This window comes from Hemiscyllium ocellatum, chromosome 14 (assembly GCF_020745735.1).
Source record: "Hemiscyllium ocellatum isolate sHemOce1 chromosome 14, sHemOce1.pat.X.cur, whole genome shotgun sequence".
Classification (NCBI taxonomy): Eukaryota; Metazoa; Chordata; class Chondrichthyes; order Orectolobiformes; family Hemiscylliidae; genus Hemiscyllium; species Hemiscyllium ocellatum.
Genome location: NC_083414.1, coordinates 4,489,593 through 4,512,666, shown reverse-complemented (window position 1 = coordinate 4,512,666; position 23,074 = coordinate 4,489,593). Strand labels below are relative to the sequence as shown.

Here is a 23,074-nt window from a genome sequence, read left to right as displayed (position 1 = left end):
GTTGAATTGTTTTACAGAGCTGACACAAATTTTTAAAATTGAAAACTGTAAGCCAGACCTGCAGCTAAGAATCAAATGAGCCCTACTCATTTAAGAGTAGGCCCTCTTAAATGAGGAATCTAGTGGGCTAAAGGGTCCTTTAATGGGTTTATCCATTAAAGAATAACTTAAGGAAGGCTGTGTCAAACCTGAGAATGGGTGAGATTCTGCATCAGTGCTCAGAGGAGAGGAACATGATGCATGTTTAGTCTGGATCACACTTGGTATAAGTAGGGAAGATATGTTGGGTAGGCTAGAGGTTAAGGTGGACAGAGTCCTAGGACTGGATGGGATCTATCTCAGGCTGCTGAGGGAGGTCAGGAAATAGCTGGGGCTCCAACATTGTGGCATCCTTAAACACAGGTGAGGTGCCAGAGGACTAGAGGGTTGCTCATATGGTCCCCCTGTACAAGGGTAGTAGGGATATTCTGGATAACTACAGACCAGTGAGCCTGATGTTGGTAGGAAAGTTGCTGGATAAGTTGTGATAAAATCACTTTTCATTAGAAAAGAATGGGTTGATCAGTGAGAGACAACATGGCTTTGTGTGGGAGAGATCATGCTTTACTGACTTAATAGTTTGAGGAAGGGCTGTTGTCATATATGGACTTTAAGGTGTTTAAGGTTCCCTGTGGTAGACTAATAGAGAAAATGAAGTCACATGGTGTGCAGGGTGTTTTTAGCTAGGTGGATAAAGAACTGGCTGAGCAACAAGAGACAGAAGTAGTTGTGAATTTTTCAATGGAGAAAGGTGACCAGTGGTGGTCCACAGGGGTCATTACTGGGGCCACTTTTGTGATACATACATCTTCTGGAAGAAGGTGCTGTTATGATCAAGTTTGCAGATGACTAAGATTAGTAGAGTAGCAGAAAACATAAGGGACTGTCAGAATACAGAAGAATATAGACTAGAGGGTTGGGCAGAGAAGTGGCAGATGGTTTTCATCCAGACAAATGTGAGGTGATGAATTTAAGCAAGACTAATTCTAAAGCAAATTATACAGTGAATGGAAGAGCCTTAAAGTTGGGCAGAGATCTGGGAGTGCAGGTCCATTGTACCCTGAAGGTTCCTGCACAGGTGGACACTGGTCAAGAAGGCAAATGGTATGCTTGCCTTCACTCAATGAGGTATTGAGTATGAGCTGGCAAGTCACTAACATTGTACAAAGCCCAGTCCAGCACTGGCATCTCCAGCATTTGTACAAGACATTGGTTTGGCTGCATTTAGAGTACTGTGTATGATTCTGGCTACCACATTACCTCAAGGATGTGGACAATTTAGACAGGTGCAGAGAAGGTTTACGAGAATGTTGCTTCGTATGGAGGGTGCTAGCTATGAAAGGCTGAGTAGATCAGACTTTCTCTAAGAGGTGGGGGAGAACCTGATGGAGGTTCTCAAAATCATGAAGGGTATAGACCAGGTGGATCAAGACATCCTTTTCCCAGGGTGAAGGATTCGATAGCAAGAGTTCCACCTTTCAAAGGGAGAGGTGGAAAGTTTAAGGGGATACATGCAGCAAGTACTTGAGGGTGGTGGGTGTTTGGAACACTGCCAGCAGAGGTGGTATATACAGGCACAATAGACTCATTTAAGATGTCTGGATAAATGCAGGAGTAGTTGGGGAGCAGCAGGATACAAGTGCACAAGAAGTGACTGTTTAGACAGTACACTTGAATCAGCTCAGGCTTGGAGGGCTGAAAGGGCCTGTTCCTGGACGACAAATTTTTTTCTCTTTATCGCTCGACACTGAATCTGTATAATGCAGAGGGAGGCTGTTTGGCCAATCGAGTCTGATCCAACCCTCACTTACCATGGCTAGCCCACCTAACTGGACACTACAGCACAATTTTTAGCAAGGCCAATACACTTAACCTGCACGTGCCCAGATTGGGAAAACCAATGCAGACACTGACATTTCAAACTCTAGCCACCCAAAAGCTGGAATCCAACCTCATTCCTGGTGCTGGGGCAGTAAAGTTTTTTTTAATGGGTGGTTCAGTCATTTCCAGCATAGAAACAGACCCTTCAGTCCAACTTTTCCATGCTGACCATCTATTCCCAATCCCACTTGCCAGTATTTGGGCCATATCCCTCTAAATATTTTCTATTTATACCCAACCAGATGCCTCTTAAATGTTGCAATTGTACTTGCCTCCACCACTTCCACTGACAGTTCATTCCATACATGTGCCACCCTCTGAGAAAAGGTGTTGCTTAGGTCTTCGTTTATATCTTTGCCCTCAACCTAAACTTATGCCTTCTAGTTCTAGCCTCTTTCCCCCTGCAAAAGACTGTCTATTGATTCTATCCATGCCCTTCAGATTTTGTAACCTCTAAGGTCTTCTAGAGATTCTTGCTTGATCTAACTGCAATACACAAGTTCTATGAACAGCCAAATTTCTAAGCAAATACAGTATAAACTTTGGAGAACCTGTTTAAGCTGTTTATGCTTGAAGCATGTAGAGGTCTCTGAACAAGGAACAGGTCCTTTATACAATCTTGGCCCCCAGTCACATGCCCCTCAAGACCATGCAGTGACTACATTTCCAGAAACAATAGAATGTAAGTCTCCCTTAATGGCAAAATCTGAATTGGGTTTTAACTACAGGAGTAGTCAACATTCCAACTGCACTCTCAAGATGATGCAAATGTGTAGACTAGTGTGGAAACAGGCCCTTCTGCCCAAGTCCACACTGACCCTTGAGTGACCCATTCCCCTACATTTACCCCCTCTCAACATTACAGGCAATTTAGCATGGTCAGGTCACACCTAACCTGTACACTTCAGACTCTGGGAGGAAACCAGAGCACCTGGAGGATGTGCAAACTCAGGCAGTTGCCTGAGGTGGGAATTGAACCTGGGTCTCTGGTGCTGAGGCAGCAGTGCTAACCACTACTGCCCAGTTCTTCTATTTGAATAATAGGAGTTGAGCCATCTGCGTAACCAATGTAAGGAATCTATGCTACCATCCCTTGCCAATCTACCTGTAAGGCAAAGGCATCCCAACCCAGCTGCAGGATATCCAATATCCTGCAAGTCAACCGAGCAAATTAATCTAATGGTGTGGGTATTTTAACTCTTCTACATTTCAAATGAACTTGTCTAACCAGTTTAACTTGGCACAAGTTGTCTTGTTCAGGGCACCAAATCCAAGGTCCCTTGGATATCCTTTCTAATCCCTGGCAGTATTGATAGGTTCCCTAATTAAATATTTCATAGTGCATTCCTGTTACACTATATAGTTTGAAAATAAAATATTCACCCCCTTGGGAAGAGAATTTCCCACTGGTTCAACTTTTCATAACCTACACAGCTGAGGCAAGCTGAAGTCTAAACTTGCCTTTCAATGTTTTAGTCTAGTGTCTTAATACCTGTCACTTAATTTTGTAATGGGGATTTGATTGAGAACCTCAGACACCTGAGATAATAAGACTAATAGATTCTAATCCTTAGAACCAGTTGCATGAAGGTATGTCACTATATTGTGCACTTTCTTCCACTGCTTCTGATGAGTTTAAACCTAGTGCTGTGACTTCTGACTCATCCATTAAAATGACTTGGAGATGCCACTGTTGGAGTGGGGTATACAAAGTTTAAAAATCACACTATACCAAGTTATAGTCAACAGGTTTAATCTGAAGCACTAGCCTTTGGAACACTGCTCCTTCACAACCACCTGAAGGAGCAGTGCTCTGAAAGCTAGTGCTTCCAATTAAACCATTAAAACATTAATAACAATCTGGTACTTTCGAGCATTTCAACTCTCCCAGCTTGGCCTTCCATGTGGGCTAATTCTCTCCAATGGCACTGCAATGGTATAAAGCAGCTCGCCATTCCAACTAGGGATGGGCAACAAATGCTGGCCACATCCCACAACCAGTTCGAATCATTGTCAAAATTTAGACTACAAATCCACTAAAATCCAAACTGAAAGCCCATTTAAAGCTATTGCTCAGCTTGTGTCCAACACTGTTTGGACTTCACAGCAGTCATTGTGCATGTTAAATGGCTATCCATTGAGTGGCTTTTGAAAAACAAATTTAAGACACTTGAAGGAATTGTCTAAATGGAGTTATTGGAAAATATTCTCAAGTCAGGGTATGGAGGATCCTGCACTAAGTCTGTTCTTGGCACCCAAACATTGAATCAGAATTTGGGCTTCAACTGGAATCACATGCCATTGACTTTTTCTCTCGGTAAATTAAACATTCCAGGACTAACCTGGTTTATTGTTCACTTTTGGTGTTCATTTAAAATGGTGCAAATGCAGTTGCCTTTATCAAAGTAAGAATTTACTTGGGAAGCAAGGGACTCTTACAGTGATAGTAAGCTTGCCTCTGAGCCATAGGCTCAAGTAAATCCTAGATATGCATGTGAACTAGCTTAAATACTTTACAATTAGTGTAAATTTGTTAATTAATCACCAGTAGTAAAACTGGAACAGGACAAAAGATCGTGCAGGAGTGATAATGATGACTTTGTGAAATTTCACTTTTGGGATTTTGTGGAGTAGAAACATCCCTGGGTTCAGGTCCTGACTGCTAGAAAAGTGCATCTTAAGATATTCACATTGTCTTTCAAAATAATTAACAGTAACTTGTCACTTGGCTAATTTGACTCCTGTAGTGCAGAGATAGTGCCCTACCTCTGCACCAAAAGTGTTCAAGTCTCCAGCACTTGATGTTTGGAGAAAACAAGTCTAATATTTACTAATGTTAAATATTAAAGCTGATTCAGTGTCCCTTCAATTGTAAATGTTTTGTTCTCAGTTGGTACTTGAGTAATGTTAACAGCAACTTTGTACAAATGTTGAACAAAATCTTTCTTTCTCTTCCAGCCACAAAAATGACATCTAGGAAGAAAGTTTTGCTGAAAGTCATTATCTTGGGAGATTCAGGGTAAGTTATTTTTACCACCTTTTTAAATCACCACCTTTTTTAAGATCTTTGTGGATGAGCTACATTTTACTAACAAATGACTTGTGTGAAATCCTAGTTAAGCTTTGCTTCCAAACTTGTTCCCTCAAACTTGCAGACAAATGCAAGAGAAATTTCAGATCTTACCAGACCTAGAAAGAAACTAAAGTCCAGTGACTTTTTTTTTAGAACTGAAAGGGCTTGGAATGTTTTCAAGTATGAAAGTGTAGAACAGTTGCTCTTACTGAGCAAATAAGATGGGGAAGGGAAGTTGTAATAACAAGGATCATAGAATTCCTGCAGTTTGGTCCCATAAGTCCACACTGACCCTCAGAGTAACCCACCCAGACCCATTCCCTTCCCATACTGTACACTTTACCCTGACTAATCCACCTAACCTACACATCCTTGAACACTGGCCAATTCACCTAAATCCACCACTTTGGATTGCAGGTGATAACCAGAGCACCTGGAGGAAATCACAGACATGGAGAGTGTGTGTGTGTGCGCAAACTCTCCAGTCACCCAAGGCTGGTGTCAAACCTGGGTCACTGGCACTGAAGCAATAGTGGTAACCACAGCTACTGTTCAGTTGTTGAATTAAGCTTTAGGCTATAACATGCCTAAATGGTGTTCCTTGCACAAGTTGTGGTTTGCCAGAACATTGCAGGTCTGAATGATTTATTGAAATGGCCCTTGTAGATCATTGCTATAAACCAAGCTGGTGTTCTCTAAAGCAGTCACCCAGTTGGTATTGTTCTTCCTAATGTAAAGGAGACCATTGAAAGGCAAATAGACTAAAGAAAATGTAAGTGAAGCACTGCATCAGTCTGATTTTAGATCTTGGACAGTGAAGAAATAAATGGGTTGATTTTTTTGCAGTTTGTGGCATGGGTGATGCTGTGGGTAGTGTCCTGGAAGGAGCAGTTTCTCCAGCTTGCTGACAGATGTTTCCTCACCGCCTCCTGGAGCTAAAACTCCTGTTTCCACGTTTTCAATATTGCAACCTGATGAAGACAAATCTTTTGGGAAGATGTGAGAGCAGATATCGAAGGAGTTGGGCATCACTAGCTCTTGCTGTCCCTGTCCTGTTATCTTCAATGATCCATGCATCCCTCCACTCCTGCTTAGAATTGACCCTCTTGTTTTGGTGGTCTTACTACCAAATGTTCACCTCACTCTGCATTGAAGTTCCTCTATCACTTGTCTGCTCACTTGTCATCTGCAAACTTTAAGTTGTCCCACATATATCCAATCACTTTTAATCAGAAGGGTAGCAATGCTATCACTCCATAGGAGTTCTATCAAAGCTTCTAGCCTAGAAGGGAAATATCATGTTTTTTTTACATTGCAAGATCTAAACAGAATTCCACATCTACAGGAGTACAGCTCATGACCCCAGGTTTTCACCCTTGATGTTACTTTGGGTCCTGGCTATGTTGGATCATCTGTCAAAGTCTGTTAATGCGCATTTCAAATCTCAATGAGAATTGTTCTGCTCCTCCTTATGGTGATAAACTAGTTTTAAGTATTCAGGTCACTTAGTTTAAGACACTTTGCTTGTGGCTCCTCATCAAAACCTGATCTATACGTATTTTGATATGGCCGACTGGTTTACTCTACTCCTGACTCCTTTGTAGTGCTTATGGTAGCTATTCCCCATCTAGGGGTAAAGACTGGGAACACCTTAAAAGATTAAGGGTGGTGGATGTGGGTACAACTAATACTTACCCATTTGGATGCACAACATGTGGGCAAGTGCATTTACTTGAGTTTAGGATTGTTTGTTTGACTTGGACTGAAGGGTCTGATTTCTGTGCTGCATGACTTGAGGCTTTAAAGGTAGTTGGATAATTGTTCTGCAAGTTGATCTGGGCAGCACAGTGGTTAGCACTGCCTCATGATGCCAGAGACCTGGGTTCAATTCCCGACTCAGGTGACTGACCATGTGGAGTTTGCACGTTCTCCCCGTGTCTGCGTGGGTTTCCTCCGGGTGCTCAGGTTTCCTCCCACAGTCTAAAGATGTGCAGGTCAGGTGAATTGGCCATGCTAAATTGCCCGTAGTGTTAGGTAGGGGGTAAATGTAGGGGTGGGTTGTGCTTCGGCGGACTTGTTGGGCCGAAGGGCCTGTTTCCACACTATGTAATCTAATCTAAATAGGTGTTAAGTTCACATGTTAACCCATCTCAAACTTGCTCCCAAGTTGGAATTGGAAAGGACTTACGGAGTAGTTGAATTTCAAGGTTTTACTGTGGGAGCTTGCAAGAGGGGGTGGTGTTAGTGGATAACATTACAGCTGTTTAGGAGCCTATTCCTAGGAATTGGTTGAGGTTGTTTGGATCTCCCACATCGCCACTGTATTGGGATTGTACAATAGACCTTGTTAGCAGGAGCTGGAGAAGCAAATATCTTAACCCTAACCCAACTTGTAAGAATAGGGTGATGTTGGACTCTTAATGGACTGGGACTGCTATAGTGTTAAGGGTGTGGATGAAGAGGAATGTGTACAAGGTTTTCCGATTCAGAATGTGGATGTACCCACTGGAGTGTAAAACATTACCTTGTGGGAATTAAAGAGCAGGTGACTGAGTTAAGGGGAGCATTTGAGTAAGCATAATTCTATTAGTTTTAAAATACAGAAGGATAGACTGGATCTAAAAGTTGAAGTTCTAAATTGGACGAAAGCTAGGTTTGACCATATTGTAAAACATGCAAAGTTGAACCTTGCAGTTCAGGGACAGCTAGAGAATGGGAAGCCTTCAAGACACTGTCACCCTACTAGGTATCACCTTCAGTGGGCCTCAGATGAACACAAGTCCTGATTTTCTATGTTTGAATAGAAGTCTTTATGGAAAGCAGGACTTGAGTGCGCCTCAGGCAAAGCACTTAAGATGTCACCTGACTAGGTGACAATGTCCAGAAATCTTCCAGCTCAGTGAGCAATCCTACATCCAGAATCTCCACCTGAGCTACAAATCTTAACTCAGTCTTGAAGGCTTCCAGTGAGTTAGCACATCCCTGTCGATGAAGGGAAAGGCTGGTAATGTGGAAATGCTGACTTAAAGAAACTGAGGTTTTGGTCAAGAGTAGAGGTTGTAATATATTTACACCCTTTGACTCCCTGAAGAGTATAAAAGCAAGGGTATACTTGGGAAATCAGGGCAAAAAGGGGCAAGGGCATGGTAAATAGGGTTTTGGAGGGATCAGTGATTTTAAAACTAGAGGACAAGGGGAACTAGGAGGGAATAGGGCCTCTTAAAGATCAAGGCAAAACACGTGGACCCACCGATGGGGCAATACTAAATGAGTAGTTCACATCTCGCCATAGAGAAGGATATGGAAGAGTAATGTGGGGAAATGACATTTTTCAAGTTACTTATGGTAGTGTTGGACAATGATGCATAAAGTGGATAAATCCCTAGGACCTGATCCAGTGTACCCAAATTTGCAGAAGCTAGGGAAGTCTGCTGAGTCCCATGCTGACATTTGTATTACTGATAGTGACAGGCAAGGTGTAAAAAGACTCCATGTTGACTAACATGGATCCCACCCTTAAGGAGGCACCAAGATGGTGGCAATCCAGGAGGATGATGTTGCTGAGCTCTGTGTTGTGGCATGGAGCTCAGCAACAAGTGGGATGAATTTCTAACCCACCCAACCTGGACCATTGCTTTCAGGAGTACCAGGATATTGCAGAGTGTCTCCACTGAAAAACTACCTGAATTATTGCCATCCAGAGATGCTGAAGGAGCATCCAATGTCTGGCCCACGGCCCAGTCTGCAAGATTGACTAGATTGCTTACCCAACAGAGCTCCTTCACCAGGGCCTGGTAGGCAGAGAAGCTGGTCTCTATTCTAACATGCTGTAGAAGCACAAACAGCAAGGAGACCTGGAAAAGAGGACTGAGGTTGAACAGTAAGTGCTAGAAGCTGATAATAGTTCCTCTAAGGATAGGATCCAAATGTAGACAGTCAAAATTTCCATTACCAAGTGGATGATCTTGAGGAGAGCAAAGGAGAAATACTTGGGTCAGTCTGCTGGAGGTTAAGGAAGGTGAGCAGCTAGCAGATTTTTGAGGACTGGTTGCTAAATGCCTTAGGTTGGAGGCTAAAATGAGACTTGAAGATTAAGAGGGCTCACTGGGTCACAGCATAGATCAGGTTTGGGTCAATGCCCTCCTCACACTCTACTCTCCTTTTTTAGAGGTAAGGAGAGAATTCTGGAAGCTTTCAAGTATGGGGAAGATTCCAAAAGCCCTAATTAACAAGATCATGGTTTTTTTCCAGTACTTCTCAGCAATGGTGATCCAGAAAAGAGAATCTTATGATCCTTGAGACTGAAGGAGCTTGGGATCTATATGGAAATATCAAGCAGGGCTTAGGATCACCCTTGGAGATGTAGATTGCTTTCTCACCTTTTGAGAAGGCAAGAGACTGGACAAAGTAACCTAATCTGTACAAAGTGTTTAGGTGTTTATTAAAAGAATATCCAAGGAGCAGGAAAATCAACATTTTGGGCAAAGCCCTTCAGATCATTCCTGATGAAGGGCTTTTGCCTGAAATGTCTGCTTTCTTCCTGCTCCTTGGGTGCTGTCTGACTTGCTGTTTTTTCCAGCACCACTCTCTCTCTAATCTAGACTCTAACTTTCAGCATCTGCAGTCCTCACTTTGTTTTTTAAAAACAGTAAATCTAGGACTTTTTTCCTATTTTATTGGTAATCTGGTTTAAACCAATGTTTGGCAGTTGATGTGTACCTTCAAATTCTACCAAAGGATGTGTGGGATATTCACCCCTTTCTCCCTCGCTTTTTTCATTGTTCCATAGTGTATTTTGCTTGTTTGCAGTGTGGCTCTAGCTAGGAGGAGAAAATGGTTGGGATGGCCAGATGCCTCCTTACAGGCAGTTTAGTCCCAGTTCATGTACTTAAATGCCCAGGCTGCAGTTTTCCCAGCAGGATGGGGAAACTGGGTTTTGGGCTAGGTGGTTGCCCTTTGGGCAGAGGGGTAAATTCTATTAGCATTTTGGTGTTTGCTTATATTTGATTTTGGCTTTGTAGATCTTGTGACACTAAGGATCAGTGATTTTTGTGGTTCCAGTTCCTTCTCGAATCTAAATGCTACTACAGAAGGTTATGGCTAAGACTGGATTAGATGGTGTACCTGGAATATCAAGGGAGGTGCTCTTCATGACTAGAAAGAAGGTACTTTGTTGCAGGAGACTCCCTTGGATGATAGGGAGCACTTGAGTCTACAGCAGAATGGCTTGGTCAGATCTAATTTTCACTTCTATACCAGAAAGTGGCTATATTGGTTAGGAATCTTTTAAAGTTACTAATCCTCAAGACAGGAGGTTTGGTAATTATCAAAGCACTGATAAATGGAAGGGCATGGTTTGAAATATTTATTGCCCTCTGGCCCATACCATCAAATTTTTGGTAGATGTGCTTTCTAAGCTAATCAGCCTTGAATTCTGACATGTCATTTTATAGGGGAGATTAATTGTCTCATGACCCACAATAGACAGGTTGCCCAAAGGCCTCCACAAATTAAACAATTAGTGGATCTGTGTTGAGGAATATCCACTGTAGGCAGGGTTTTTTGTTTTACAATCCTGGTGTGACACCTGTGCAAACTTGGGTTTTTAACCCCATGGTAACACTGGACTTAATGGCATCTTGTACAATTGGTAATATTACCATCTCTGATCATGTTCCAGTGTACCACTACTTCTTGAGATAAGGATGCTCGTGGATCTGAGGCACTGGCAAATCATCCCTTTACCCTAGAGGATGACTTTTGTGGAGTAATTCTCTCAGAATTTCAGGCATTCCTAGACATAACTCAGGCACTGTTAGTATCCCATCTGTCCTTTGGGAAACTGCCAAAGCCTATGTCAGGGTTACTTATTTCCCCCTCCAGTAGGAGCAGCAACCTCAGCATGGCTGAAGGCAGCTGAGAAGGCTGGCTTTAACAGGCCTTGTTGGTCAAACTACAGGGATTATGGTGCTGCAGTCTGCATTGAACTGGTCATGCAGACAAAGGAACTCTTGCAAAGCAAAGGTTACATGAGCATGGTGACAGGTCAGGCAAATTCTGGCATATCTTGCCAGAAAGTGTATCTCCAGCCATTACAGCAATTAGGAAGGGTCTGGGAACCTAACATGTGATTCCAGAAAGATTAGGCATTTCAAAGATCCTACCTGGTATAACAATCTTAGGGTTGAGGAGGTGCAGGCCAAAGTAGTTAAGGATCTGAAGCTCCTGGGCATGACCCCTCAACAGTCTTAGTTTATATATTGCAACTTTCCAGGCAAGATGTTCCCTTATTAGCTTTTTGTTTTTGGACAAAATGAGGACTGTTGAAGAATATTGTCATAACCCAGTAGTTCAATGCCAAATTGCACTCCATGCTTGAGCAGTAGAGGGAAGGCAATATTGGCAAAACATCTTCTTACACCTATAGTGGGTATGTCGGGTTTTCAACCAGAGACAATGGACTCCGGATTTGAACATTGGGCAGCTAGAGATGTCTTGCATGGGTGACTTGAGGGAGACGCAATGATCGAAGGTCAAGCTATCTACCCAACCTTAAGTTGGGGATTCATTAAAAGACTACACTTTTGACTGCCTAAATCTGATAGGAGGGTACTCAGTGCAGGCATGTTTTGTCAGCATTTTATCATTTGGAAGGTGTCCCCTCAGTTCAGTTCTCCACAGGATGTTGGAGAGCTCAATGCTTGAAGAGACCTCAACATGAAGATATTTGCAAAAGCTCAGATATCAACTTGCAATAGGACCCAGGCTTACAGTTGAAAGATTCTCAGGGTCCACTGCCTCTAGACCATTTATCAAAATTTAAACCAGTGGTATCTTCAAGTCCCTAGTGCAGGGTTGGTATAGGCACCCCTTACCTGTTGTCCCTGGCCCTGTGGTAAGCTTCCCACATACTGGAGTGGGTGCAATGTAGAGGATGTTGGGTGGAGAAGAACCTAATCTTTTTGGCCTGCTCAGCATGTTCCCTGCAGATGCACATCCTTTGTGCAGAAAGTGAAGATTATCTGTTTGGGTTTCCAAAACCCTCAGGTTGACTCGTGGAGCATATCCCTTGATTTTTCTCAAGTACGGTACACCACAAAACTGAATTCTAAGATATGGTGGCCCTCTTTGGAATAGTGTGGCAGATAAATGTGCCCAAGTAATGGTTTTATATAACGATTGTTTTAAAAGCCAATTTTGAGGGAGGAACTGTAAACATGGGTGTCTTGTCTAAGTGGAGTTATATAATCACTTTATATAAAGGAGGGTGTTGGGCTTACTTGTGTTCTTATTACAAAATTCAGAATACAGTTTTCAATAAAACTAAGGTGGTCAGGAAAAGCCAGGTAACTCTAGACCAGTGGCAGGCTTACTAGAAGTTGGAAGAAATTTGAGGTTTGATTTGGAAAAGGGATGACTGATTAGGAATAGTCAACATGGCTTTTTGTATGGGAAATGTCTCCTTGTGGTTTTTTTTTTGTAGAAGTGTTGAAGACTTGAGGACTGATAAATAGTGATCTTTCTGGCCTTCAGTAAGGCATTTAACAAAGGTCATGGTAGACAGGTGAGCATATTAGATCTCCCAAATACAGGGTGAGCTCTATTTGGGTAGAGAACCATCTCCAAGGTAGATAGGCTTCCAGTCTGAAGTGACTGGTTGGTTGTGAAAGGACTAGTGCTGAGTCCACTAAATATGTCACTAATCGCATCCAAATCATTGTGTAAAGGAATTATGGTTAACTTTGCAGATGGCACCAAAATCAGATCTAGTGCATAGCAAAAATTACCTGGGTGAAAGTCTTGATCAGATGGGCCAGTGTGCTGAGGAATGATAGATGAAGTTTAATTTGGATGAGGTAGTGTATTTTAGGCCAGTCAGGGCCAAGCTTGTACACCTTAATGGTATAGTCCTGAGGAGTGTTCTGAACAAGAACTTGAGTACAGATTTATAGTTAAAATGAATTGCAGGTAAATGTGTTTATAGAACAGGACATTACAGCACAGTACAGGCCCTTCAGCCTTCCATGTTGCTCTGATCTGTGGCGCCAAACAACCTTATTTAACCTACTCTTTCATCCAATGTTCGTTCTTATCCAACAATTGCTTTAAGGGCATTTTAAGTTGGCAAGTCTGCTATTGCGGGCAGGGTATTCCACACCCCTACTAAGTAAAGAAACTCCCTCTGACATCTGTCCTATATCTGTTCCCTTGTGCTAGCCATCTGAGGAAAGGCTCACTGTCCACCCTATCTAACACTCATGTCTCAAGTCACCTCTAACCTTCACTAACAAAAACAGCCTCCAGTCCCTCCCTTTCCTCAATCTTCCTTCCATACCAGGCAAGATTCTAGTAAATCTCCAACCCTTTTCCCAAGCTTTCATAGAACTGCACAACTCCATGTGGCTGCACCAGAGTCTTTTGTACAGCTACAGCATTACCTTATGGCTCCAACTCCATCCCTCAGCCAATGGAAAGCTAACACCCCATGTGCCTTAAGCCATCAACCTGGGTGGCAACTTTCAGGGTGTGTAATGAACACAGATCTCTCTGCTCACTACACTGCTGAAACACTCTCTACCACATGGCCTAGTACTGTGTTCCTGTTTCACCTTCCAAAGTGAATTATTTTTTTCACACTAAATTCCATTTGCCACCACAGCCCAGTTCTGCAGCTTCTGTCCCTCTAACCTCTTTTTCAGTACTATCCACACTCCACTGACCTTAGTGTCACTTGCAAATTTAATAACCCCTCCTTCTATGCCCTCTAAATGACTTGTGACAAACAGCAGTGGCCCCAAAACAGATTTCTGTATCACTAGTAACCAAACTCCAGGATGAAGACTTCCCATCAGCCAGCTAGCCAATTTGATCAATTGCTAAATCTCCCTTAATCCTTTCTCTTTGTACAACAGCTACTGTGAGGAACCTTTTTTAAATCTAACTACTTGCTGAAAGAGGCCAAATAGACTGGTGTTTTCCCTAGTGTTGGACGTTGAGGGTGACCTTTTTTAAGAGGTTGATGACCATGCCATAGATAGGATGAATAGTCGTCTTTCACCAGGGGGGTGGTCTAAAACTTGAAGGCATAGATTTAAGGTAATGGGAAGATTTAAAAGGGACTTGCATGGAGACATTCCATGCAGAGTGGTGCATGTGGAATGAGCTGCCAGTGGACACTTTAAAATGTTGCAATTGTACAAGTCCTCTAGATGACTAATGAATCAAAGGGTAGAGGGGGATATGGGCCAAATGCTGGCACATGGGGATGGATTAATTTACCATGTTTAATCAGCATGGATAAGTTGGACTGAAGGGCCTATTTCCATGTTGTATATCTAGCATTATGGCTCAGACTCAGTAACTAACTACCATCCAATTTAGATTGTAAAGGAAACTGAAGTTTGCAAGACCAATAGAAAAGATGCCTTCCAATTGTAGGATAATCAGATTGCTGTATCAATGATTTGAGTTACATTCATCAAATTGTATGAATGGCCTTCCCTCCATAGGGGCTCATATTTATAGCATCCTAAATACAGGGTGAGTAACCAGAGGAACTTGTGGATTTTATTAAACATAATTAGCATTACTAACTTGCTCAATATTGAGCATTAACATTCAGCCACAGCCAAAGGGGTAGAAGGATTAGCAATTACTGACAGACTTTCCCATCTGTAGTGCATTATCTCCATCCTTTGCCAAAATGAGGTTTTTGTAAATCTTTTGGGTTGAGTAAGATTCAGTGAATTATGCCAACTGAGCATGAGCTGAATGGCCATCCTGAATACTCAAATTTAAGGAACTAACTTTCAAATGTAAGCTTGTTTTGTGCAATCATTAATACACTTTGGGAATATTCCCAATTTAAGCACTGACTTAATGTTGTGACTTGGGTTTGTCTCCAGTTTCACTGCCCTCTCCCCAGCCTCACCCCTCCAGGCTCATTCCTGATGAGCTCCAGCCCAAAGCGTCAGTTTTTCCTGCTCCTCACTCTGACCTGTTGAGCTTTCCCAGCAACATGCACTCAATTCTGATCGAGTATCTGCAGACCTCCGTCTCTTTTTTTTCTCTCTGCAGTCCAACTTTGGCTTGCTTTAAACAAAGTTATCACTTTAAATCTGCATAGGAGATGCCCTAGCCATTTCTAGCTAAAGCTTCTCAATTTTCACATTTAACAAAGGATAAATTGGTTTGCTCTTGGGGTTCCCAAATACTTTTTTCCTTTTGTGCACCTTTGACTGCAATCTTGTATAGCAGCTTTTTTACCCTGTTGCTGCTTTTTCAACTGAAGATTCTTTTCACCAGTTTTAGATGTTTGGTAAAGCAGATTTTATCATTTTCCCCCAGCTTGCCCCTCCTTTTGAATAGTCTCTTTTGGCATCTGTTCCCATGTGTAGTTTATGCTGAGATTTTATGAAGTATGAAAAAGCTGCACAAGGGAACTGATGCCAAAAGACTAGCCCAAAAGGGGCAAGCTGGGAATGATAAAATTTGCTTTGCCAAACATCTCAAGACACTGGTAAGATGTTGATTTGGATTTGATTCTAGTATGGCTAGATTGTAGCTAGCCCTTCGATCTCCTAGTGTCTAAATGTGTAAACATATCAGCAATCTGACTTCCATTTGCAGTGGGCACCTCCACTTACTGCTATGGTTCTATTTGTGGCTGTTTTCCAGAAACAGTTCAACTACATACCCTTGCCACCATTACTGTTGTTTTTCCCTCTGACCCTTTGTCCTTTTTAATCTTGGCAGAGGTACCTCAACTGCACCCCCATAATACTTTCTATGACCACATAGATTTCTAATTGCCCTCAACTATAAGGAAAAGCCCTCATCCTGTCATTACACTGCAGACAAGACCTGAAGAGTTGTAATCCCCCACTTCCTTTCTAAATCTTATGAAATTCATTAGTTTGTTTGGTATCATCCACTGAAAATGTGTTGCTGGTTAAAGCACAGCAGGTCAGGCAGCATCCAAGGAACAGGAAATTCAACGTTTCGGGCCAGAGCCCTTCATCAGGTCCTGATGAAGGGCTCTGGCCCGAAACGTTGAATTTCCTGTTCCTTGGATGCTGCCTGACCTGCTGTGCTTTAACCAGCAACACATTTTCAGCTCTGATCTGCAGACCTCACTTTTTTACTTGGTATCATCCAGTTGCATTTTTGCGCCCTTTCAAAAATGGATAGGGCACCAAAAACTAGCCAGACCAACATCCTATTTAGATTTTTCTTTTACCAGTATCTTGTGGCTTCACCTATTGACTAACAGATCCAAGGATTTTGTTGAGTACATTCTTGGTTTCCCCCCCATTTTACCGTACTTAACAGTTTTCTTGCCATGCTCTCAATTGCTACAAAGTCTCTCTTCAACTAAGCAAAATCTGTTTTTGTCCTTCTAACCAGTTTCACAATGTGCATAAATCAATAATTCCTTCACTGGTTCAGTGAACATTGATTCAATCAACTTAAATAGGCAGTAACTCTTGCAGGAGGAGAAAGTGAGGTCTGCAGATGCTAGAGCTGAAAATGTGTTGCTGGAAAAGCGCAGCAGGTCAGGCAGCATCCAAGGGACAGGAGATTCGATGTTTCAGGCATAAGCCCTTCAGGAATGAGGGCTTATGCCCAAAATGTCGAATCTCCCATCCCTTGGATGCTGCCTGACCTGCGCTTTTCCAGCAACACATTTTCAGCAGTAACTCTTGCAGTTCATTTCTAGCTATTACTGATCTAGATTAATGTAACCAGACATTTTTGGGTTTACCAAAACTGGCTACAAGCTAACTGCTGTTTGGCAAGTGGTTTTTCTGTAGTTTAAAATTTTAGATTCCTATTTAGTTAATGGGTTTGAGGATCTTTGTTGGCCACCTTTTTTTGTCCACTCCTTGGGCTGAGCATACTAATTGTTTGACCTCTTTAATTTTTGGAAAATTATTCCAGGTGTGAGCAATGTTGGCAATGCCATACAATCGAGATAAGAAGCTGCCACTTTCCCTGAGCCTACTTTTTTAAATGAAAGTTGAAATCTGGTCATGATCTCTAATTCTTTCCTGACCACCTTGTACCCTTTTGAATAATTGAGAATCTAGCTACCATATTCTAGAATAATTACCCCCCCCCCCCATTTTCCAGCATAATGCAGATCCAAATTCCCAAGAATCAAACTTAGTTTCCAAATTTCTGGTCTCCATTCTGGCATGTTTGGCACAGAATCAGTAATATGAAGAGTATAGATTGTGTACACAATCTAGTACTTCAATGCAAGAAACATTGAAGTACATAATGATGACTAGGAGATGGATGTGAGGAAGAATCAAGAGAACAGGATATTCTCCATCTGAGTTGAAAGGGGTGGCGAAAGGAGGCTTCACTGTTTTGAGTCTTGGTCAGATTGAATGCCACTTGTGGCTGAAGTCACTCTCTAGAGCTACACCTGATTAGAAGCCACCCATCAAAAATGGGAGTACTGTAATCTGAGGCCAAGAGCTGGCCTATTTAACCATCCTGGTCCAGGATGGTATTTCGCCAACTGAAGTGAGACTTAAACCCAGAGATTCCTGATGAAGGGCTTTTGCCCAAAATGTCGATTTCACTGCTCATTGGATGCTGCCTGAACTGCTGTGCTCTTCCAGCACCACTGATCCAGAATCTGGTTTCCAGCATCTGCAGTCATTGTTTTTACCTTTAAACCCAGACCTCCTGGCTCAAGTAGAGATGCTGTCATGACAACTAAGCTTAAAGTAGTTGAATGTTATGCAACATTATAACTGGCCCTCCTTTCAATAACTGAGCCAATTACCCTTCTGTTTGAAAGAGCTAGTACTTGAATGTAGGTGTCTGACATGCCTGACTCACTTGGAAAGGTGTCAATGAACTGCCACCTTGAACCAGCACAATCCATGGGAGTAGATAACCCACTCCAGGTTGTAGGATTTTCACCCCAGCAGTAGAAAGAACACCTGAGGTTTCCAATCAGAATGCTGCGACTTGTGGACAAAGTTGCAGATGTACCCATACATCTGCCCTCGGTGGTAGCAGTGAGCTTGCTGTATCTTCAAATGCAGTGACTTCTATAGACATCAGATGCGACTGGTCTGATCTGGTACTCAAAGCAATATTGGTGATATTCCAACTAAACTTTGTTTGGAACCTCAGTGATCATACAAAGGATTCTAGGCATTTAATCATAATTTACTAAGTGAAATATTTGTGTACTTTCAGAATTTGACTGTAGTGTTATGTAAATGCAGTTCAAAGTTCAGTAAGAACTGGCATTCTCAGCACAACTGACTGGAGCTGACTTGATATCTTCTGTGGAAAGCTACAGATTATGAAAGCTTTTGCTGTGTCCTGTACTTCAGCTGTAACTAGAGCTGCAGCTTGCACAAACAAATCTGACGTCATGCCTTCAAGCCCAGTGAAACAACTGGTGCATAATAAAATGGATTGAATCTTGGTAGTGCCACAATGAATTCTTCCCATTTCAAGTGTCTGATGTAAACTCCAGCATAATGTGCCATAACTTTTTAAAAACTTCATTTTTAATGGGTAAAACCTAACAATTTACCTGCTTCTGTATTGTCAATTGGTGGTCAATCAACAGCTGACTTGTTCTCTCTGCAAGTGGGTGGGAATGTGTAAAACTGCAATTTTGAACAGTGGAATAGAACACTAAAACTATTTGGCTTGGCAGAAAGTCAGTGCTATAACTGTCACTGGTGATGGTAAACATTTCTTGTGCAACTGTTAATACAATTTTTAGTGCAAGATTTTTACTGTCCAACCTTGGTGATCCCAAAATATCCATGTCATAAAATGTTTGGTCCACTAACTGCAAAAAGCTTAGCTTTTAAACCCCTGGGTTGCTTCTGCAATTACAATGTAAGGTATGAAACAATCGAAGTATAATTCAGTTGGTATCTTGAACACTAATTTGTCAGAAACCAGTTTTCTTTACAAAACCAGTGTTCACTTAATCTAATTTCATTTCCTATCTGTCAAGTGTCTGACTCTCCATAATTTTCTGACATTAAATACAACCATAAAGCAACACTTTTCATTGAGCTGCAAAGTCCTCTTTTGAAATCAGTTACTATTGTTCAGTCCTCCAGGTAAAATTTCTCATCACAATTTAAAATTCTAAAATTATCTACAGTTTTACCCTGTAGCAAAGACTAAGTGGACTATTACATTTCTAAACTGCAGTAAATCAAAGTCCAACTACCTGATGCAGTTGCATCCTTAAGGTAACTAATACTTCAGATGTTGACCAGTGCCCTATACAATTGAAGCACATGACTCTGCACAGGACTCTAGAAGTCACACTAACATCCTGTTTAAAACCTCCATGACCTCACTCTTGTACTCTGATCTGAACAATGAAGGCAAGCATACTGAACACTGCATACTATACAAATGATTCCCCTGTGCTACTGTTTGCCTTGTTCTTTGGTAGGCATGGAATGCTGACTAGAGGAATTGAGGCTTTCCAGGAATAATGTCAGGTATGAATAGGATGAAGTGAATCTCTGGAAGTACATGGGCAGTAGGAGTATTATTGAGGGGAAATCAGGGCATAGTGGGGCATACCTTAGCATGGGGTTAAGGAGAATCAAAGGGATTCAATAATTTCTGAAGAACAGAGGAATGGAGAGAATAGGCCCCATTAAAGATCACTGGATTGACTGGAACTTTCAGACAGGTGCCATATTCAAGTATTGTGAAACCCCCTACTGTGAAAAGGACATGGTGGGGCAGGGGAGGGGGGGAGGGAGGAGGAGAAAAGAGAATCCATATCTTACAGAAGACCAGGAGCTGTATATCTTTAAACCTGACCTTGCTGGGTATACCCTAAACTGTTTCCAGCTAGGAAACTGACTACTTGACCCCTTACTAGGTTTTGGATTGGTGGTGCTGGAAGAGCACAGCAGTTCAGGTAGCATCCAATGAGCAGCGAAATCAACATTTTGGGGAAAAGCCCTTCAGGAATAAAGGCAGTGAGCTGGAAGCATGGGGAGAGTAGCATAGAGTACAATGGGTGAGTGGGGGAGGAGATGAAGTGATAGGTCAGGGAGGAGGTTGGAGTGGATAGGTGGAAAAGGAGATAGACAAGTTATGGGATCAGTACTGAGCTAGAAGTTTGGAACTTGGAGGAGGTGGGGGAAGGGGAAATGATAAAACTGTTAAAGTCTACATTGATGCCCTGGGGTTGATGTGTTCTTCCTCTAGGCGTCTGGGGGGGAAGCAGTGAAGGAGGCCCAGGACCTCCATGTCATCGGCAGAGTGGGAGTTTCCCTCAGTAGGTTTGTACAATCAATGCTGACAGATGAAGTGCCAAAAGACTGGAGGCTGGCTAATGAATGTGATGCTTAAGATGTTAAGGAAAGTCAGGAACTAGCTACCAGTGAGCTTGACATCAGTAGTGACAAGTAGGGTTTACATCTATTTCATCAGAAACACCCTTTTTGATCCAACGTGTCCATGTCAGCCAGAGATCCCAACCCAATCTAGTCCCACCTCCTAGCTCCTGGCCATATCCCTCCAAACCTTCCTATGCATATACCCATCCAGATACCTCTTTTTTTTTTTTTAAACGTTGCAATTGTACCAACCTCCACCAATCCCTCTGACAGCTCATCCCACAACTGTACCACCCTCTGGAAAAAGTTGCTCCTTAGTCTCTATCTTCTTCTCCCCCCCCCCCCCCCCCCCCCCCCCACCTTAAATCTATGCCCCCTAGTTCTTGACTCCGACTCCAGGGAAAAGACTGTCTATTTATCCTACCATGCTCCTCATGACTTTGTAAACATCTAAGGTCAATCCTCAACCTAGACTCCTAGGAAAACAGCCCTAGCCTATTCAACCCCTCATTCCTGAAACACTAGCAACATCCTCCAATCTCTTCTGAACCACTTCAAGTTTCTCACATCCTTCCAAGAGGAAGGAGACCAGAATTGCACAGAATATTCTAATAGTGGCCTAATCCATGTCCTATACAGCCACATGACCCAACTCCAGTCCTACATACTCTTTCCAATAAAGGAAACCATTCTAAATGCCTTCACTATCTACCTGTGACTCTCCTTTTCAAGGAGCTATGAACCTGCATTCTAAGGTCTTTGTTCAGCAACACTCCCTTGGACCTTACCATTAAGTGTATAAGCCCTGCTAAGATTTGCTTTCCCAAAATACAGCACCTCATTTATCTGAATTAAAGTCCATCTGCCACTCATCCCATTGGTCCATCTGCTCAAGATCCTGTTGTAATGAGGGAACCATCTTCACTATCCACTCCATCTCCAATTTTGGTGTCACCTACTAACTTACTAACCATACCTCTTGTGCTCTTATTCAAATCATTTGAAGTCCATAGATCACACCAACCACTCTACCTTCATCAATCCTCTTGTTACTACAAAAAGCTCAAAGTTTCAGACATTTCCCACACAAATCCATGTTGACTATCCCTAATCAGTCCTTGATTTTCCAAATACATCCTGTCCCTCAGGATTCCCTCCAACTTGCCCACCACTGTCAGGCTCACTGGTCTATAGTTCCCTGGCTTGTCCTTGCAACCTTAAACATAGCACCACATTTGTCAACCTCCCAGTCTTCCAGCACCTCACCTGTGAGTATTGATACAAATATCTCTGCAAGAGGCCCAGCAGTCATTTCTCTAGCTTACCACAGTTCTAGGGTACACTTGATCAGGTCCTGTGGATTTATGCACTTTTTGTGCATTTTAAGACATCCAGCACTTCCTCCTTTTCTGTAATATGGGCATTTTTCAAGATGTCACCATCTATTTCCCTACAGTCTAATCTTTTCCAGTTAGTATTCCACTCCACCCCCCCACCCCCACCCCCCACTTTCTGCAGTTCCACTCAGCAAGGTAGCCTGATCTCAAGGGGCCCTATTCTCTTTACCCTTAATGTATTTGTTAAAAACTCTTTGAAAGGCAATGACTGATTTTCAGGAGTAGTTGGCATGGTTTTGGGAAATCTTGGATCTCTAACTTGGATTTCTTAGGAAGTGAAAGCAAAGCAGTGGATGTTCTTTATGGACTTTAGTGAGGCATTTGACAAGGTTCCTGGAGGTAGACAAACTACTGCAGTTAGATCACATGGACTAAGAACTAGCCAGTTGTCTGCAGAACTGTCTCGCGTAGAAGGTTGCTTTTTGGACTAGAACCTGACAGGACTTTGATTCAATGGCCTGAGGAATGGTAGTTCCTGGCTTTTTGGATAAATGAGACACTGCCCATTGAAAGGGCCAATCAGGGTAGAATCTCATCATACTCGAATGGTGAGGCCTGGGGGGGGGGTGTTGCTGAGATTTTGGCATGCAGGTTCATTGATCCTTACGTGGAGACAGGATCATGAAGAATGTATTTGGTATGCTTGTCTTGGTCAGTGTGTATTGTCTAGGAACTGGGCGATCATGTTGTGACAGTGGCTGCTTGAAATACTGCATTCCATTCTGCCCTCCCTCCTATAGGAGAATGTTGAACTTTGATCAGAAAAGATTTTGACATGTTGCCTGGATTGCTGGTTTGAGCTAAGGGAGAGGCTAAACTGACTCTCCATTTTATGTTGGATGATGGGTGACCTTTTTAAAGGGTCTATAAATTAGGGTATGGATAAGGTAAATAGCGAGTAAAAAATGAGGTCTGCAGATGCTGGAGATCACAGCTGAAAATGTGTTGCTGGTTAAAGCACAGCAGGTTAGGCAGCATCTCAGGAAGATGCTGCCTAACCTGCTGTGCTTTAACCACAACACATTTTCAGCCATAAGGTAAATAGCCAAAGTCTGTCTTCAGGGTAGGAGATTCAAAAACTAGAGGGCATAGGTTTAAGATGAGGGGAAGCTAAAGACCTAAGGGGCAACATTTCCAGAAGGTGCATGTATGGAATGAGCTGCCAGAGGTAGAAGCTAGTAAAATTGACAACACTCTTTAAAGGCCTGTGGATGGGCACATGAACAGGAAGGGTTGAGGAATATGGCCTAAATGCTGGCTCACAAGGTTTGGTTTGGAAATCTCTTCAGTATGGAGAAGTTGGACTAAAGATGTACAGCACAAAC

The 23,074-nt window shown here is 42.4% G+C and overlaps 1 protein-coding gene across 1 annotated transcript in view; it reads left to right on the top strand.

The window, feature by feature from the left end:
• The window catches only part of rab7a (RAB7a, member RAS oncogene family), a 51,868-nt gene that overhangs the window by 16,576 nt on the left and 12,218 nt on the right, over nt 1–23,074 (top strand). Inside the window, exon 2 of the mRNA XM_060835058.1 lies at nt 4,879–4,939. Within this exon, the coding sequence (XP_060691041.1) occupies nt 4,887–4,939 (53 nt within the window). The 5' untranslated portion in view covers nt 4,879–4,886. The remainder of the gene's footprint in view (nt 1–4,878; nt 4,940–23,074) is intronic.